Raw genomic sequence first — 20,852 nt, forward strand, 5'->3', positions numbered from 1 at the left:
GGTGGGAATGTAAATTAATACAACCACTGTGAAAAATAGTATGGAGGCTCCTCAAAAGACTAAAAATAGCCTGAGTGTCTGTGACTCACTCCTAATTCTAGCTATTCAGGAGGCAGAGATCAGAAGGATCATGGTTCAAAGCCAGCCCTGGCAATAAATAGTTCTCAAAACCCTATCTGGAAAAAACCCATCTATCACAAAAGAAAAAAAAAGAGGGGGGGGCTGGTGGAGTGAGTCAAGTGGTAAAAACGTTTGCCTAACAAGCATGAGGTCCTGAGTTCAAACCTCAGTGCTGCTCTCCCTAAAAAAATCTACAAATAGAACTTCTGGGTATATATCTGAAGTATATGTGTGAAAACTGTTGATGTCATTTTAAGAAGGAGGTAGGGGAAGAGGGAGAATAATGGAAGGGATGAACCAAACTGGGGTACATTGTACACGTATATGGAAATGTCACAATGAAACCCCCAGTATAACTATTGTATACTAATAAAAATGTTAAAAAAAAAAAACCTTTGTTTGTCAGGGGTTGGGTTATGACTCAAGTGGTAGAGTGCAGGTGCAAGGTCCTACATTCAAATACCAGTACCACCAAAAAAAAAAAAACAAAATCAAAAAATAACTTTGCAAGCTCGGAGTCAGTGGCTCATGCCTGTAATCTTAGATACTTAGAACCTATTGGTTCCAAGCCAGGAAATAGTTCACGAGACCCTATCTTGAAAATACCCATAAGACAAAAAAGCCTGATGGAGTGCTCAAGGTTTAGGCCCTGAGTTCAAGCCCCAGTACCACAAAAACAAACAAACAAACAAAAAACAAAAACAAACCAATTTTGCAAATAATCTATCATTGCCTTCTAATAACCATTGATACCGATATAACTGACATTTATTATTTTGTTGCTAACATGTCTTTTATGTTTAGAAACTTTGGGGATTAATGGTACTATTTCATAATGTCTCCAGGTATAAATCATTGTTCATTTATTTTCTGGTACCTGTGAATCTCCTAATCTGGAAACTTATTTTATTCTACATTCTAAAAAAAAAAAAAGCCTCATAACTTTCAAGTTCCTTTTATTTATTTATATTTATTTTTGAGACATACTCTCACTAGATAGCCCCTACTGGTCTCAAAATCAGGACCCTCTTGATTGTTCCTTACAGGTGTGTACTGCCATGCCCAGCCCTCACTTTCTTGTGTTTTAAAATATCTTTCTCTTCTACTAGTTGAATGTAAGGTCTGTTAGATTACTGCCCTGATTTATCTTATCCCTCAAATTTTCTGTGTCCTTTTATGCCATGTTCTAGATTTCTTTGATCTAATTGTCAGTATTTCCATTTTCCTCCTTTAATCATTCTTGTTAACGCCTAAGATCTCTTTTAACCTACAATTACTCTTTTTTCAGAGTACCTTGTTCACATAGGTGAGCGCCAGTGTATATGAATGGAATGTTTCTTAGAAATGTTCTCTGTTATTTCATGAATTATATATTGCATTTTCCAGTGTTATGGCTTCTTCCTCTGTTTTTGAGACAGGGGAAAACAGCCTGTTTTAGTGCAGGCTGCCGGTGATCCTCCTGCCTCAGCCTCTGGAATGCTGGGATACAGGCTTGTACCAATATGCCCTCCTTTGTCTTTCTCTTTCATGTTGCTGATTTTCAGTTCTTCATTAGGTGCTCATAAATATCACACAAACTAGTAATTGGTGTAATTTTCCTTTCCTTTAGTGAGTAAGATATCTGTTAGTTCTTTCCCCTACATAGTAATTGTGAATAAGTGGCTGGGTTGGGTAGGATAGGGCCAGAAGTGCCAAATATCATGTTTTACTTTAGGACAGTGGACAAGTAGCCAGGCCTCAGGACACTGGAGCCCTGAATACCAGAATGAGAATGGTTTTACTCTGTTATAAACATAAAAGTTTTCATTTTCTCTGTACTACTTATTGAATTAATTTAGAATACATTTGGGGATTCTTTTGTGTGTTTTTGGATTCATCTGGAAGCACATGTGCTTGCCTATTCTCTATATGTTAGGATGATGGAAGAAAACGTATGTGGCGATTGATTTAATTGTGTCATACTTGGAATGTTACCCTTACTTTCAGTCATTATTCTCACTTCTGCCCTCTGCCATCTCTTTCTCTAAAGAAGAAATACAAATGGCTAACATATATACGAAAAATGGTCAATATCATTAGCCATTGGGATGGTGCAAATTAAAACCACAATGAGAAAAACCACCATCTCACTGTGGTCAGAATGTCTATTAAAAACAAAACAAATAAACAAATGCCACTGATGTGGAATAAAGGAACTCTAGAACCATTACACAGAAAAGTATAGAGGTGCCTCAAAATATTAAAAGTAGATCTAACATATGATTCGGCCATCCCACTTCTGGGTATATATCCAAAGGAGTTGCAAACCACATGCCAAAGCTATACCTTCACTCCCATGTTTACTGTAGCCCTTTTTACACTATAGCTAAGCTAGAGACTCAGTCCAGCTGCCCATCAACAGATGAACGGATAAAGAAATGCAGTTTATGCACACAATGGAATATTGTTTAGCCATAAAGAAGAAAGAAATTCTTTCATCTGCAGCAAAATGGATAAAATTGAAGGTCATTATTTAGGTGAAGTTCGTCAGACATAAAAAGACAAGTACTGCATGTTCTCTCTCATATGTGTAAGCTAAAAAATATTGACTTAGGTGTAGAATAGTGATTAATAGAGGTTGGGAAGGGTGGGGTTGGATAAAGGGAGGTTGGATATAATCAGTGCACATTGTATGCATGTGAAATATGCTGAACCCCCCCCAAAAAAAACCCCAAAATAAAAAAAATTAAAAAATTTAAAAAATCCCTCTGAAAGACCCCCCCCCATTATGTACAAATAGGTTATCTGTTATCATGGAATGCTTCTACTCTTGGCTTTGCTTGTGGCATAATTTCTGGACAATTTTCCTTCACATTATCAGGAGCCATCTTTATCAGAATATTTTTCCATTAACATTTGGGAAACCCTATGGGATTAAAAACAGGCCAGAGATAATTCTTAAGAATATAAAAGAAATACAATGTAAACCACTTATGTAATTTCACATTTTTCTAGAAATGAAAAATGAACAGATGAGATTAATTTTGATAATTTTATTTCACCCAATATATACCAATTATTATTTCAACACATACTAAAGAGTCAAGTCTTTAAATATGGTATATATTTTGTACCTATTGCTTGTCTCAATTTGAACAAGTTACATTTCTGGTGTTGACAGTCAGCCACATGTGATTAGTGGTAGGAGATGGGGCAGTTTTAGGTACTTCATTTCAATTTCCTTCTTCCTTAGCCCTCTCAAACTCTGATGGGTACTATGTGTTAAGCACCTCTCATTACCATGTGGCCTCCTTTCAATTTTTTATGTATTTTTCTTGTCTCATAAATTTGTAAACTCTTTGAAGGCTAGAACTGTAGATTGATTGACTGTCAAGATTGGAAATAACTTTAACCATCAGCCAATTCTTCTCTTGACATGTTACTCCAGTCCCTATTATGCGAGAGCATTCAGGGTCTACTTGGAGACAAATCTAGTGGTTGAGGTATTCATACCCACCAATGTATATATACTTCTTTGATTTGTGCTAGAAGGGAATATCTCAGAATCTGAAATGTTTCCATGAAGTTTGCATCCCACGAAAGAAATCTACTTTACATAATGGGTCTTTTCATATTTGGAGATGGCCTGGAAGCTTCCTCTCTTTCTAGGGGAATCCTCCTACTTGAGTATCGAGTTGTCTTCATTATTTTTCTCAAATGAAATAATCCGAACTTGATTGAGGTCTTCTTAAAGTACTCAATCTAGAGTACTTCATTTCAGATGTGGCCCACGGAGTGAAGAGTATAACTGGATCATTATTAGCTGCCTCTCTGTACAACAGAGTTCTACCAGGGATCGGGACATATTAGCTTAGGAGTTAGGGGCATTGGAAGAGGAGAATCACAACACATTATTAACTTGCACCATCTCTGCAATCTTAGCTTTTCGTCCCAAGCTACTCACATACAACACACAGTTCTTCAGGTTGATATCTTTTTATCTTTTCAACTGATCCAGGGAATATTCGTGTCTTTTGTTTTTGGCGGGTTCCAACACTAAAGGACCGAATGGCAGAGATAACTTTAGAAGAAATAAGCTGAAAACCCATAAAAGTTTGAGAAAGTGAGATTTGCGTCCAGAGGATGATATATAAAGTGTCGAGCAGGCAGACGGCTCCAGTTTATGCCATCCAGGGGAATTCTCCCGTTTTCCATTCACACTGCTCTTCTCTTCTTACCTTTAATAGGCGTTATTTGCGCCACATACTCATCACGCCAGCTGGAGCGCGTCCCCGACGCAGGTCTGGGCTCCCTTGGGTCTCTGCCTCCGAGCCCGCGGGCAGGGGGCGGGGCGGCGGCGGGCAGGGGGCGGGGCGGCGGCGGGCAGGGGGCGGGGCGGCGGCGGGCAGGGGGCGGGGCGGCGGCGGGCAGGGGGCGGGGCGGCGGCGGGCAGGGGGCGGGGCGGCGGCGGGCAGGGGGCGGGGCGGCGGCGGGCAGGGGGCGGGGCGCGAGGCCGCAGAGAGGCGACGTGTTGACGTTGGCGCGGGTGCGAGCGGCTGACGTGTAGGTGTGCGCCCGCTGCGCCCGCTGTTCCGGGTCCTTCCTCGCTGCGTCTGTGGGTCTGTCACCCTGTGGTACAGCCTTCGCTCCGGCGGCCGGGTGACGGGGAGCGACCCCGGCACGCCCCCCGTGGGGTGCGGAGGAGGACGGGGCGTGCAGCTGACCACCGGAACCCTCGGCCCTGCCCTCCGCTACTGGCTTGGCGTGGGAAGTGAAAATAAAAGCAAAAGTGAGAAAGGCGCGGCGGCTGGAGCGGACGGACTGACGTGGCAGTGGGAGCCGCGTGAGGCGACCGGAGGTGAGGAGGTGCAGAATGGGCGCCCGGCGGGGAAGCGGGTGGGAGGCCGGGCTGTAGCGAGGGCGAGGAGGCCCGAAGAGCACCTAGGGCTGTCATCTCCGTCCCGGCCCGACACACACTGTCACTCGTGGAGTTTGGGGGTGGGGTAGGGATGAGAAGAACCAGCCGGGGACGCTTACTGATCAGGTGTTGGGTCACACCTGTGGGACAAGTCTTGTTTTCATTACCTTTCTTTTACAAAGACGTTTTGTCGCGTAGATTTTGGGAGAGAAATGTGCCTCCGTGTGTCCCTCCCACTCCCGCCGAAACACTGTAGGTATTGGCTCTGTGTGAATTTAGCAATCGAGGACTCTCGAGTTCCACTCTGAAATAGTGTGTGCGCTCTAGGGAGGTGCCCTGGGTAGGTGGGACGGCTTTGAAAGATAGATTGCTTGCCCTAGATTAATTTACTCATAGGATGCAGTATGCTCAATTATTCTTTATTTGGTTTAAAAGGAGCATAATTGTAGTGGCAATTATGGTAAAAGTTTCATATAAGTGGTATCACATGTGCAGTTCAAATTGATAATCATATTTTTTTCCTCCCCCACTCCCTCAAGTTAGGGTTAGATTTAATTGCCTCTATCTTCATCATGAGATTTCGTGTTTCATAAATGAAATCATTTTTTTCTTATTTTCAACGTGTTGTCAAAGGTTGAGAATTTGGCTTCCAATTCTAGTTTCGATTGTTTTCTGTTGTAGCTTTTATTTTTAGTAACGGTTATTGTACTAGTCTTATTGTACTAGTCTTGCATGAGGGAAATGATCTCTAGAGATGTCAGTTAAGTGTGGGCTATTACAATCTTATTTGTGTGACTTAATGTCAGCTTTTTTGGTACTTGTTGAGTGGTTTTCTTTTGTCATTCACTTATTTATGTATTCCATATGTGCTAGGCACTGGTACAGGACCTTGGAAATGGAGACAATTTCTGTGTTCATGGAGTGTTCTGTGTTCAGTGGCACCCTTTTAGGAGACCATTCTGCCATGCCATGGATCTTTGGTTGGTCAGTAGCAATACCTTATTGCTAGTGTTTATATGTGTGTTAGTTTCTTGTCACTGTGACATACTACCTGGGATAAACAACTTAAGAGACAGAAGATTTATTTGGCTCATGGTTTCAGTCCATGGTCAGTTGCCATGGGCCGTGAAGCAGAACATCATGGTAGTGGGAGCATGAGGTAGAGGAGACTGACCGCACACATCTTGGAGGTCAGAAAACAGAGGAAGGGACAGGGGAAAAGTATACCCTTCAAGAGTATGGCCTCGGTGACCTACTTCCAACTAGACCTCCTCCTCTAGTTTTTCCCACCTTTCAATAATGTCATTAAATTATGAATCCATTGGTGGATGATCCACTGGTTAGGTCAGAGCCCTCATGATCTAGTCACTTATCCAAAGCCCTATCAGCTGGCAATCGTGCCTCTTAACAGGAGCCGTTTTGGGGATATTTCATATCCAAATCATAACAATATCTAACAGCATGTGAAAGAAGAACAGATTATCTTATTTGAACAGCATTATTTGGTGTTGTCTTTGATTAAAAAACTAGTCTACATGCCAGTGGTTTGCTAATTAAGAGGACTAAGTTTTTCTTTTTTGCAAAGTTGTTACAAAGTTCACAATTGGAAATCAGTTTCTACTTGAAAAGTCTATTTTTCCAGTGTTTATATAGGTCTCATGAGTTCCTATGTGTTAATGACATGTAATTCATGAATTCTATGCCTAAAGCATACACATCAGGACCTTACACTTATAAACCAAAGTGAATTTATTACCCCATAATATCTTCCTTGGAGAGGTAGTTGGTGTAAGCCTTTTCAGTACAAAATATATCATGATATAATATGGCACAGTTCTAAACTTTGGGAAAATGTCTACCTGAAATTGAAATTTTAGTAAAGAAAAAGTACAGAATTACCAAGGAGAAAGCTGAGTGCAGTGATTTATAATCCCAGCTATGTGGGAAGTGGAGATCAGAAGGATTGTGGTACCAGGATAGCCCTGGCAAAAAGTTTCAATTAGTAAGCTGAGCATGTGGCCTGTGCCTGTGATTCCAGCTATATGAGAGGCCATAATAGGTAGAAGGATTGTGGTATCTGCCTTCTAAGTTTCATACCTGAATAACCAATCCTTACTATTTCTACTGGAATGTCATATAGATATCTTAAACTCAACATGTTAGAAGGAAATTTATGGTACCATACATACACACAACAAAACAAAACTTACCTCTTCTTTAGCTCTGTAAATTCCTCCATCCACGTGATCTGTAAATGTGGGAGTTAGCCTTGATCTTCACTCACCTCCCACACAAACAGGTGATCAGTTAATCAAATAGATTTGACTTACATAATCATTTGGATTCATCCATTTATTTTCTAAATTTCAGTCATTACTTCAGTTTAGAAACCATCATCTCTTCATCTTTCATATAGATTACTGCAATTTATTCCAAGTATCTTTCTGCTCCCAGTATTTCTTTTCTTGGGCCCATTCCTTTCACTAGAGTCATAGTAATCCTAATTTACACAGTTCAAATAAACTCTTTTGGAGATTCTTTTTATTGTTGTGATAATTTATACACTTAACCTGGCTAATAAAGCTCTTTATGATCTGGCTTCTATCAGTCTCTCAGGCTCCATTTCTTGTCACATCAGTTCTTGACTATTATACTCCAGGCATCTTTTTCAGTTCCTTGAATGTGACATTCATCACACAATCCATACTTGCTGCTCTCTTTGCCTAACTCTTCATCCTGAAAGTCTTAATTTCAGAAAGCTTCTCTGTTTTGATCTCCTTTCTTGCTAGGCTAGACACACCTGCTTTGTGTTCCAGTAACACTCTTTACTCTCACTTTTTATAGTAGTCTTTTTAGTGTGTATTGGGTTAATTTATTAATTGGCTTCTCTTCCTCTTTAGACTATGATTTGCAAGGGCAGGCACTAGGTTGATTTTGCTCACTATGCTCTACTCAGCATGATGCTTAGCATGTAGTAGAAATAATAGTTAAACAGTTAAATGAGCGAAAACTGTTGCTACATTCATCTCTTATGATTTTTCCTTCTGAGCCCACCTCCATCCTAAGGTTTCTAGCAACCATTGGCTTTTCTTTTAGCCTTGCTTTTTTTCTGCTTTGTTAAGAGATTTAGACAATGCTTACCTAAATATTAATTTTATAAATAATTTAGTGTCTACATATGTATAATTTTGAGTTCATTGGAACTCAAACACATGTTAGGTTTTGGGAATGGCATACAACTTTTATGTATGAGTAAACTTACAAGTTTGTAAACCATCTCTAATGATTGAAATAATTAAATCTGTGTTAGACATCTTCAAGATGATACAAATATTAAAAACATATATAAGAATCCAGAGTTGTAAATACTACTCCCCTTTTTCTGGCACCTTTGTCTTCATTTTATCTGTTCTGTGAATCTATCCATTATAAAAATATTTATTGAGAACCTACTATCTCCTAGACATTGTTTTAGGTGCTATGGATGCAGCAGGGAACAGAGTTCATAGTCTGTTGGAGGAAGTAGGCAGAAAATGTGTGATGTGTTAATAAGTTCTAGGAAGTAAAGTGGGTTGGATACAAAAGAATGATTAAGGTGGGGGACTGTTGTCTTAGATAGGCTGAGTAGGGAAGGCTTCTTTCCTAAGGAGATATTTGTACAAAGACCTGAGGGAAATGAAGAATCTATCTGTGTGGTATATGGGAAAGTGTGTTTGGTAGAGTTGTGTGGAAGACAGTGAGCAAGTAGGAAAGTTACAGAAAATATCAAAACATAGAAAGCTAAGCTCCTTGGAGCCTATGGATTTTGCTCAGAAATATGGGAAACTGTTAGAGTGTTTTAAGCAGATGAGAAAGTTTTAAAAAAGAATCATTCTCAAAAAGAAGGAAAGAATTTCCTTTCCCCCCAAAAAAGAAAGGATAGAAGGAAGAAAATGAAAAGGAATCATTTTTGCTTTCACAAATGTTTGTTATTTGTTTATATGTCTATATGTGGAAAGCAGGTATCTGGGATTAAGGGTAAAAACAGGAAGACTGAATGGAAGGCTCTAAATATATATACATATACTTTGACTACAGATCTGTTTTTTTTTTTTTAACCCAAATTTGACCAATTCTTACATACCAGCTGTTGTGTCCTACAATTGAATTTAATTCTGACACTACTTGGAATTAGAGTCAGCTCACACAGGTTACAGTCCCACAAAGCTATCTCCATTTCAGATACCCCACTTCTGATACAGCTTCTGTCTGATCAGCTGTAAATTTAGGGTTCCCATGATACCCTATTTGGGTTCAGTATTTCTAAGAATAGTTCACAGAACTCAAGAGAAATACTTAACATTTGCCAGTTTGTTGTAAAGAATATTACAGAGGATACAGATGAAGAGGTACCTAGGGCAAGTTCTGGAAGGGTCCCAACATCAAGGAACCTCTATCCCCAATGGAATTGGAGAGTACTGTCTACCAGCAGGTAAATGCTTTTACTAACCCCAAAGCTCATCACATCTCCTTCAAGAGTTTTTATAGGACTTAATCTACAGTGTTTCAGCCCTTCTCCCAGAGATTAGTGAGTAGGGCTGAAAATTCCAGACTTGGTCTTTTTGGTGACTGGCCTATCCTGTCATCATGTTAGCATAAACTTGGTGCGATCAGAAGGGACTTGTTATGAATACCAAAAAAGACTTCTGTAAATTGCAGGGATTCTAGGTGCTCTGTGCTAGGAACCTGAGACAAAGATCAAACACATTTCCTATTATACTGCTAAAGCTATTGCAGTAATCTAGGGAAAAGATGATAATGGTGAAAAGTGGCAATATTCTGGATATGTTTTGAAGATAGAGTTGGGAAGTTTTCCTCAGGTAGTAAAGTCCAGCCTGAATTTTTTTGTGGTGTGAATAGTAGTCAGAATGGATTTGTGATTTCATATAGTCAGGTAGACAGTAGGCATTGGTTTGTGGTACATCAATTTGGACATTTAAATATTTGAATTGGCTACTAGACATTGAAATGGAGACGTGGAGGAGGCAGTGGATAGGAAATGTGGCGTACAGGTGATAAAAATGGAGACAGGATGGAGATAGGAATTTTAAATAGTGTATAAATGATACTTAACATTAGGGTGGAGGGGATCACCTGGGGAGTGATTGTAGCTTGAGAGCTCTGAGGTCTGAGGTTGTTTAAATGATAGCAGAATGAAGAGGAATCACCAGAAAGAGGAAAGTGCTGGAGAAAAACCAAGTAGCACTGGTGTCCACTATACAAATGAAGCAGTTATATCAAGAAAGATTGGCTCAAAAACTCCTGGCTGGGGAAAAACAGACTAAGAAGTGACATTGGATTTAGCAATGTTGAGGTTATCTGTGGTCCTAGTGGCTCTTTTGGTGGTCTAGTAGAGGTAATGTACACACAAATACATATATGATCATACATACATATATATGTGTATATAGTAGACAGTATATCTATATGAGAGAGAAGGAGAGAGAGAACATGATAGGTAGATTATATCTATATGAGAGAGAGAGAACATGATTGCTTTAATGGGTCTGAGAAATACATGGAGCAGGAGAGGGAAAGAGAATGGAAGAGAATGAAAAATACTAAAACATTGCATCTGTGTATGACGATAATATAATGCAATGCACTGTAAGCTGTTGAAAAATAGAGCAGCAGGGAGATCGAGAAAGGGTAAGTAATGGGAGGTTAGTATGATTAAAGTATGATATATGCATGTCTTGAAATACCAAGGCAAACCCCATTTGAACTATCAATATATACATATACACTAAAAAAATGAAGGACAGGAAGGTAAAACAGGTCCGGTCTGGAGTGGATACCAGTGAGAGGGGGGAGGGCATAAGGAGAGGATGAAGAAAATCAAATATGGTGGATGTATTTTGTATTCATATATAAAAATAGAATAATGAAACCTGTTGAAATTTTCTAAGAAGGCAGGGAGGGGGTGACTCCAATTAAAATATATTGTAAGCACTTAGGTCAATGTCATAATGTATCCTCCCTGTACAACTATTGTATGCTAATAAAAAAAGAAAATTTAAAAAGTTTGATTAGAGTGGAATTTTTGATGTAGATAAGAGTAGAAAAGTAATTGAACAGTGCTGTGGGGTCAGAAAGAGGTTTTTAATATGTGGTAGCCATGCAGTAGGTTTTTAGGCTTTGGAAAAGATCCAATGGAGAAGAAAATATTACTGATAAAGGAGGAGGAGACAGTGTCATTCCAGCGGCTCTTTATCACTGTATTCTCAGGACTTGAATACATTTTTCTTGAATGAATTCATAAATGGATGAAACTATCACCAGATACATTTTTTAAATTTCAGTGCTGGATAAAAAGTGGAATAAAGGACATTTTAGTAGCATAACCTTTAAAGTTGGTACCTATTTCAAAAATCTCAGACCTTCTATGGATTATTTTTAAGTGATCAGAGTAGGGTTGCCAAATAAAATACAGAGTATGGAGTTAGATTTAAATTTTAATTAATTTGTTTACCTGAAATTCAAATTTACCTCTACATCTTGGATTTTTAAAGTTGAGTTCGGCAGTTGTACTTTAGAGGAAAGATTTACATGATTCTTAGTCTGAAGGTATAAACACAAAGGTAGATTGTCGTAGTTTGGGTCTCTTGAAAGTATAATCCTGACAGCCAAGTCACAAATAACTAATGATCAAAAAGGGGCAATTGTTTTAGGGTATTGATGTTGCTGTGCTTGAATTGAGCATGGAAAGAAGAGTATACAAACTAAGGACAAATAAAAGAGGATTTACCTGGAATGCATGTTCTTGAGGAGAAGGAAAAACAATTTTTAAGCTATACACATCACTAGTCTGTACTTTGGGGAAGAAAGAAAATAAGGTTTATTTTACTACTCAGTCTGCTTCCTTTTATACTAAGGAGAAAGGAGAATGAACTCTGGACTAGAAATGACAGAATATTAAAAGAGGATTTAGATGATTAGTATTCAGGTGTTTAGTCTCATGAGCTTGAGGATTTTTAGATAGTGTTTTTAGTACCTACAAATTGCCAGACAATCAGTTTGATGTTTTTACAACAGTCATGTGTGTTGGCCTCTGTTTACTTAAAACTTGATTATGGAATATTTTAAGAATATGAAGCAGGGTGTGGTGAATCATGTCCATAATCCTAGCTACTTGGGAGGCAGAGATCTGGAAGATTGTGGTTCAAGGCTAGCTCAGGCAAAAAGTTTGCAACACCCCATATCAATGAAAAGGCTGGGTATGATGCCTTCATCTCCACTTCCCAGGCATAACTAGGAGGATCACAGTTGAGGCTGGCCTAGGCAAAACCATACAATACCCTACCTGGAAAATAGCCTAAAGCAAAAAGGACTGAGGGCGTGGTTCAAGTGGCATAGTGCCTGCCTACCAAGTATGAGGCCCAGAGTTCAAAACCCTAGTACTGCCACCCCCAAAAGAACATGAGAAAATTCAGAAAATAATGTAACACACTTATATACTCTACACAGATTTAACAAGTATTGTTTTTTTGTCTTACATCAAATCTTTCTCTTTTAGAAAAATATGACATTTTTTCCTTTTGTTACTTTCCCTCCCCCACTGTCTGCTGTCCTGAAGTTGGTATATTTGATTCTCTTTCATGTTTCTGCATATTTCTTTGTGACAGGATATAAACCAAGGCATAAGGAGCAAGATTGATGGAATGAAGTAGCAGTGATTAGTTTCATGGGAAGGCTTGGAGTAAGATGACAGCTGTTTAAGTTATTCATGCAGAAAAGTGCTGTGTTTTTGATAACACAAATTTGATGTTAGACAGTACTGATGTTATCAGAAAATAACATCCAGTACTTACTAATTCAATTATATATGGTCTTTGCTGTGTGGAAAAACATTGTTTAACTACAGATGTGATTTTTATTAAAAAGTCACCGAGTTTCATGATTTTCTTGGTATCTTAACTGTAAAAAATGTTAACCAGCAATATTTAGAGAGAAGTACATAACATTACTAGCATTTAAACATTTGTTAAATCCCCATTCTGCAATGTTTAAGACTACAAAGTATGAATTAAAAGTATGTTTCTATTTTTTTTTTTTTTTGGAGCATGGTGATCCTTTTAGTAACTATTACTTTTTTGAAGTAGGAGGTATCAGTCATGCATGAAAGCCAAAGTCTGGTTTTGCTACCAATTGTGCTATTTATAATTTGTTGCTAAGAAAAATGTCTTAGAAATTAAATGTACAAAAGAATGAGAATGACATTTTCAGGTGTTTCATTTTAGAAAGCTGTGATAGAAGGGAGTTATGACAGGGAAGTGGCACTGCAGCTCAGAACAAGGCACAGAAAATATTTTTATGGAATATTTGTCAGGTGAATTTCTGACTGATTTAACATAGTATACATAGTAACATATAATAATTATAAATTATTTTTATAATTAGGTTCTTACAAATTTCATCATAAATACTGAAGTAAATAATTCAGACCACAATGTCAAATAACGGTCATGTAATATAACCTTTTAGAAAGTTTAAGTAAAGCATACATTTAGTGCTTTTGTAGTAGCATAGTAGATTTTTGCTGTCTGTGTATTTGTTTTAATTCCAGAGATGTAGTCCTTTACTTTTCTTCTTTTTCCTTTTTTTTTTTTTTGTTGGTACTCAGGTTTGAATCAGGACCTTGCATTTGCACCACTAGAAGCAAGTGCTGTATTTTACTAGAGGCAAGCACTCTACTACTTGAATCACACCCCAGACCTTTTTTGCTTTAGTTATTTTTCAGATAGGATCTTGCATTTTTTGCCTGGGCTGGCCTGGCCTGGAACTTCTTACCTATGCTTTCTGTGTAGCTGAGATCACGGGCCTATGACACCATGCCTCTCTTGTTTGTTTAGATGGTGTTTTGCTAATTCTTGCCCAGTGGGCCTTCTACCATGATCCTCCCAAGTAGCTGAGATTATAGGTGTGTGCTACCACACCCAGCCCTAGCTTTTACCTTCCTGTTTTTATACTTCTTGTTTACTTACATAAATTCATGTGAGTCCTGATTTAAAAAACTGTATTTGAGAGACAGAGGTAGAAATTTCCTCCACTGTTACCAAGTGTATGCCAGTCTCTTCTATGTGATAACAGTATTAAGAATTTAAGAATTTTCTCCATTATGCATAAAACAATATGTAAAGGTTAAGGTCATCATACCCTTTGACAAATATTTTTTGGATTTGAACCCAATAACACTAGTTGTTTGAGTGTACAAGTGAATAAAATTTCCAAAAGATCACAAAGTGCAGTGCTCACATTCAGGAACAGATGAGATTCCAAATAATTGTGGTACAAGGGACCATACATAAAGGGCAGGAATACCCTTTCATTTCAAATATATTAAGTCTAATTCTAGAGTATTGCTAGAATTTTGGTTTGGTATATGAATATATATCTTGAGAGAATATATTCAGGTTCTCAATTCAAATTAATCCCCTCAGGGTTTTATTAAAGGACAGGCATATTCCTTGAGTCTTTTAGAGTCTCATGGATAGAGTAGAATGAGAATTTTGCCTTTTGGATATAATCTGTGCCAGACCCTCTTCCATTGCACCAATGTGAGGAGCGTTAAAATGTGCGTGGTCTAGTAGGTAGTGGGTCTGCTCTAGTTTTCTTGAGAATAATGTGTATATTTGTTTGCTCTTTGTGAGAGGTTCATTCTGATTATTCTTGTTCTCATCTTGTGTTGAAATATTTTTCTATTTGTTTTCTCAAGGACGTTTAAAAGGAAAGATTTCCTTATATTTGTTAAAAGTAATGTAATTGTGGGCGATCTTCTGTAATATGAAGACTATTTGGTTTATGGTTATGAGCCTGTCTAGGCTCCTCTCTGCTCCCCCCCTCCCAACCCGGCCTGGTTGGGAAACCTGGAGTTAATATAGGTAAGTAGTTGAATGGATAAGTTGAGAATTAAAAGCCCATATAAATCTTGTTGGTTTTAATGAACCATTATATATTTTGTATGATATGAAAAGTGTATCTGTTGCTATTAATGATTGATCCTGTTCTTTCTCTGTTCTCACTGTTCCAGTTGTGTTTCCTTAGTTGATTGGGAACTGTTCAGGAGCAGTTGCTTCTTGCTTATGAATGGGTTAGATCTAAAGTGAACTTGTTAGGTAGAAATTATGAATAGTTAATAGTTGAAAGGTTGGCAAAACACACCGTCTCTCAATGTGTCCTTTATCTCCATATTTTTCCTCTAGACTTGAAATATACCACAGTTTCTTTGAATGAGTTCAGGATAAATCCAGGTGAAAAAGTTGCCTTGTGTTTAATGACAGTATTGTGTATTTTTAAAAATCAGGAACAGATGGTAAACATTGGAGCCATGCACTGGAGCAAGATGATCACAATTTGAGATGTGTAGTGTGATGGAAATAGATAGTAACTCATTCCTGTTTAAAGGTCCTTGTTGGTGTAGTCTGTAAAAATGTGACCTCATTACAAGACCCTGTTATGTTTCTTCTTAGAGTTTGAGTATATTATCTTGTCTGATAAAATTTTTTAAACTAGAATGAGAGTAAAAACGAAATTTTACTTTCTACTTTTTTTAAAAAAAGGACAGGAGAGTCAGTATATTACTGTGAGATGTCTCAAAACTACGGAAGTAGTGGTCCTAAGTACCTCATTTGTTCATAAGACCCTGCCTGAGGCAGAATGTTCCATATATTTTATATCTTTTGTTCTGATGCTGCATTTTGGAAGTATTAACTTATGTGGTAAAGAGTAGGTTCTGAGGCAAAATATGTTCAGTGAACAACCCTTTTCTTTAAAGAGTTCTGCCTAGTCATCATGAAGAGAATGCATCTTTGCAACCTTTCAATGTTGACAAAATTTAAACTCCTGTGCCCTAAGGCATTCATTATATGACGTACTTCTTCCCTATGGATGATATCAGCTCTGTACAGTCCTTGGGAGAACTGAGGAAAGAGTCACTTGATGTACTTTGAGTAAATTTAGTTGTCTCATGAAATCCAGTTGAGAAAGGCTGGTAGGAGACAAAGACTGCACCTTAATTCAAGGCCACTGATTTCTTGCCAGATGGATTTTTTTTGGGTAATTATTGGCTTGGGGCAACATTGAATGGTGATTTAAGAATAATGGACACCACTTCTAATACAGTGGTTCTCAAAAGTATGGTCCTGGACTTGCTGCATCATCTGTGAACTTGTGGAAATGCACTTTATTCTGCCCCAATGTTAGTGTCCTGCTATTTGCTGAATCAGAAAATTGGCCATGAGGAGTAGGGTGGTGCGGCTCCTTGAATGGTGTTTTAAGAAACCCTCTAGGTGACTTTGTGGCATAATAAAGTTTGAGAACTAATTTTTGTGCTGTTCACTAATTCCTGATTTTATTTTTTCTTCTAAATGTCTCTGGAGGTATGTTCCACAGTGTTAGAAAAAAACAGATCTGACTCTCCAAATCATCTTGTTTCCAGAGATGCTCTCCTGAATGTATTCCTAATGAGTACTTAAAATTTAAAGTCATCTAGTTAGGGAGTTTATTTACAGATTGGATCGTGGATCATTTTATTTTTATTTCCTTCAAACCCTGGCCTCTTGCATGCCAGGCAAACACTCAACCACTGAGTTACATCCTCAGCCCATTTTACTTTTCTGATCAAAATTCTTCAGTGTGATGTAGAGTCCAGCTATTTTTTCGCAGATGTTTTCATGTCAGTTCCTTATTGATTTACAGTGCAATCATGTGTTTTTCAAAATTCCTTATTCTCTTGTTTCCCGTTTATAATCTAGTTGCATTTTATTCAGAGAATGACTTTTATCACAGGTCAGCAAATTAATTTGATTACCCTGAGCCCAAGAATAAATTTAATACTTTCAAGGAATCATTAAAATAAATTTAAAAACTATGTGGCAGAGACTGAATGTGGCTTACTGTACCCACAGTATTTACTACTATTTTCATGAAAAGTTTGCTAACCCCTTATTTACATACTACTTATGTGTTGAAATTTGTTGACGAATTGCACTGATCAGGTCCTTTGTATCTTTACTGATTTTTTTTTTTCTTTTTAACATAGAGTCGGGGTATAAGTTGTGGTTTGACCTATCAATAATTGAAGACTTTGTTACTTTGGGTTTTTTTTTGAAGCAGTTTTATATATACAATTTAAGAGCTTCTAGGTCCTCTTAGCTGCATCTTTTCTTACTACACAGAATTTGTTTTTAATCCCTAATACTTTTTGTTTTAAAGTCTGTTTTGTTTGACTTGTGTTTGTTGTAGTCACCAGCTACTTTTGGTTATTATTTGCTAGATCTTTTTCTATCCCTTAATTTTTAATATCAGTAGCAACTGCTTATCTTTTTTTTTAGCTAACTGTTTTTTTTTTTTTTCTCATTGTACAGGTCAATTTGTTGAGTTGATTGCCCCTCCTATCTATGAACAGATAAATGTCATCTTGTTTTCCTTCAGTTTCACGTTTCTCGTTGTATGGATCACTGACTAATAGATGGCTTTACCTCGTCTCACAGGAGCCTTGCGCTCCTTCTCAAATGTCACCAAGCAAGATAATTATAATGAAGAAGTGGCTGACTTAAAGGTACATTTCTTAGATGAAAACCGTTGTTAACATAGAATATGGGCAAAGAGTTGACATTCCTTTTTCTCAGTTCTGTGTACTTAAAATGGAAGTTTTACCCTATTTCCATCTTGTAAGATCAACAAGGACATGGGAATACTGATATTTCGTATGAGAATGCTTGTGTTAAGCACCTATGACCGTATTGTCAAAGGGAATATCAGAACTATGATATCTAGTCCTTTGTTTATTTTTCTGTTGACTCCTGTCACAGTTTTGTGATTTAATCCAGTCTTTAACTTTTGAATCTTCTGAGTAAGGTTTTGGGTCTCTAGTAAAATACTTATCAAATGAGCAGAAATAATGTCTGTACCTTAACATGAGCGCAATAGGAACATTAACTTCTTGATCTCAGTAGTTGGTCTTTTAATTGACATGTCTTTTTACTTGATAAGGGAGGCATTTAAGGCTTAAAAAGTTGTTTTTAAAAGCTATTTTATGACTAAAACTTGAGAAATAAGTTTTAGTAAGAAACAAAAAATTTATATGGAATATAATAGAGTCTCTTTTAACTTTATAGTAAAGACTGACCCCTCTTTTAATAGTAACAGTGATATGGACAGGTTTCCTTTACATGAATAGTTTCACAGTAAGTAATATTAATTATTAGATTCTACCAGGACAGAATGATTACCACATTGGAGCACACTTCTGTCTTATGGAAGGAACTTCAGTCTCTTTTCTACAGTGGTTGCAGTTTGTGAACCACATTAGTGTGTATGGTTTGGCAATGCATTTCTTCTATAGGTAAACTTATTAATATAAATTTTAAGAAATAAGTTGCATACAGTTATAAATTTAATGTTAGAGAAAAATAAAAGTATATGATATCAAGGCTTGCAGAAATTCTATATATGTTATAAAATATTTAGAGGAGGGCTGGAGGTGTGGCTCAAGCAGTGGACAGCCTGAGTAGCAAGCATGAAGTCCTGAGTTTATACCCAGTTCTAGAGTTCTAGAAAAAGAAAGACATATTTAGAGGGAAAATTTCTAAAAATTTTCCTTGATATGTGGTATTTATTACTTTTAAGAAAATACCACAGATTGGGTGGTGTAAACAGCAAAAATTTGTTTCACAGAGATGAAGCTAGAAGTCCAAAGATCAAGGCAGATTTGATTTCCTCTGTGGCATGTGTTCTGCTTGCAGTTGGCAGCCTTCCCACTCTGTCTTCACATGAGCACATCCCTGGTGTCTCCTTAAATGTCCAAATTCTATCTTCTTGCAGTGATACCAGTTAGAAGGGATTAGAGTCCATCCTACTGACCTTATTTTAACTTAATTACACCTTTTAAAAATGAATTGTAGTGTTCTGAGGTCCTAGGGTTTAGGGCTTCAACATAGGAATTTTGAGGGGACATAATTCAGCTCATAATATGTGGATTCTGATAAATTAGCAGATGTCAAGGTGTTTCCATTACTATGTTGAATTTATTTATTTTTAATTTTTAGATTACTGTAATTTCTTCTTGCATTTGATTTTGTATTATGCACATCTTGGTTTCTAAAGGCATGAGGCAAGGGTAAAAGCTGTAGCCATTCATACTGTTTTTATATATGCTTAAGGTCTTTAAAATTAAGTATCTTTGAGTTGCTAAAATTTGTAAAAATTAAAGTATTATATCAGATTTCATATTGTTAATGAAACCTATAGAGTTATTTAAATACATAACTGATGAGCTGGCTTTTTACTAGGAAAGGGCACATGCTTTGGAAATGCAGCCATGATGGTGTGAACTTTATAGCCCTTACGTATGTGAGCTGCACATTTGAAGAAATAGCTATGTAATTTAGTTTATGAAGGAACCGGTCTCACACTGTTTCTGTTTTTTGAAGTCACTTTAATTGCTGACACCTTATTTGACAATATTTAGAATAAAAACATCATTTTCTTATAGGTTAGAATTTTATTGCCAGTAATCCTTATTCAGTTTTACAATTAATGGCTTCACTTAAAGATTGATCCTAGGGAGAAAAGAACTATAATAGTTCTTAGGTAGATTTTTTTTCTCTGATGATACAGAATTTTGTTTGCTCATAAAACAGTTAACCTTTTTTAGAATGGTAACTATTTTATACTGTGCACAGCACTTAAAAAAAGGCTATATTTGTACATTTAATGAATATTAATATCTTGAATTATTTCCTTTCCTCACTTTCCCAAGGTCCTTTGCATGTTACTCTGGCTAATGATGCAACAGATCATTTTAAAATTTAAAAGCATATAAGGATTACATGCTTGTCCTGTATTATTTTATTTATTCTTATAAGCTTTTCAATACCTTTTTCCCTTGAGTAAGAAAAAAATGAGTATATAACGAGTCTCATTTTAATGTAATTTTATTTTTCTCAGTAGTGGGGTTTGAACTCAGGGCCTTATGCTTGCTAAGCGGATGCTCTGCCACTTGAGACACACCCTGGCCTTCAATGTAACTTTTTAATCTCAAAAAATGTCCAACATACATAAAATTAGAGATAAAAGTATAGTGAATCATTGTATTTCTTTGACCCCATTATAACAATTTAATTGATTTTATGACAGTACATTTCATGTGTGTCTTTGCCCATTCTCTGTAAACTCAGATTGACAACCCTCTTTTTAAATTAAAAAATTGAAGCAGGAAAGTAATTATGCTTATGAATGTCACCAGTATAACCAAGAGAAAAATTACAGTTTTCTACCTTACTCACCAGTTTTTCATTTGGCTAGAGTGCTTTATGACTTTTGTCTGTAGGTCAGAGCCATTATTTGACAAAAAATTTTTATTGCATTCTGGAGTGAGTTCTTAAGGATGAAAAGATATATTCTCAAGAAAAGAGTGTATATAGAAGAGTCTCTCATATGCCTAACCTGTTTTAGGGTCATACTTAGGGAAGCAATGCTGACTTGACTATATTGAACTTTTCAGAAGAATCCCAATTTTCTTCAAATGCCTTTCCTCAAAAAGTATGACATAAAGGGCTTATATATTTTGTAGTCTAAGCCATGTTAAAAATAAGCAGTTAGAAAAATGGAAAGAAGTATGTGGGATATTACCAATTGTTACTGTCTCCTGGATGCCTGGATGTTGAACTTTTTACTTTGATGTACTTTCACTTGCTGTGTGAAAATGATTTCATAATGAGTGTGCAGTATAATTAAAACTTAGAAAAGCTTTTATTAACCATATCTTTTAAACAAATGATATTTGTGAAATCAC

General features: G+C 37.0%; 1 protein-coding gene across 7 annotated transcripts in view; it reads left to right on the forward strand.

The window, feature by feature from the left end:
• The first annotated feature begins 4,643 nt into the window (after positions 1 to 4,643).
• Ascc3 (activating signal cointegrator 1 complex subunit 3) overlaps positions 4,644 to 20,852 on the forward strand; it is a 357,473-nt gene continuing 341,264 nt past the window's right edge. For 3 of the 7 annotated variants that reach the window (XM_074077814.1, XM_074077822.1, XM_074077828.1), the window contains exons 1-2: positions 4,644 to 4,957; positions 17,422 to 17,615. In XM_074077814.1, coding sequence (XP_073933915.1) covers positions 17,526 to 17,615 — 90 coding nt within the window. In that variant the 5' untranslated portion in view covers positions 4,644 to 4,957; positions 17,422 to 17,525. Of the gene's footprint in view, positions 4,958 to 4,996; positions 14,938 to 17,421; positions 17,616 to 20,852 lie in introns of those variants that run through there. The other 4 variants (XM_074077820.1, XM_074077831.1, XM_074077834.1 and 1 more) reach the window with 4 other exon arrangements.

This window comes from Castor canadensis, chromosome 1, assembly GCF_047511655.1.
Source record: "Castor canadensis chromosome 1, mCasCan1.hap1v2, whole genome shotgun sequence".
Taxonomy (NCBI): domain Eukaryota; kingdom Metazoa; phylum Chordata; class Mammalia; order Rodentia; family Castoridae; genus Castor; species Castor canadensis.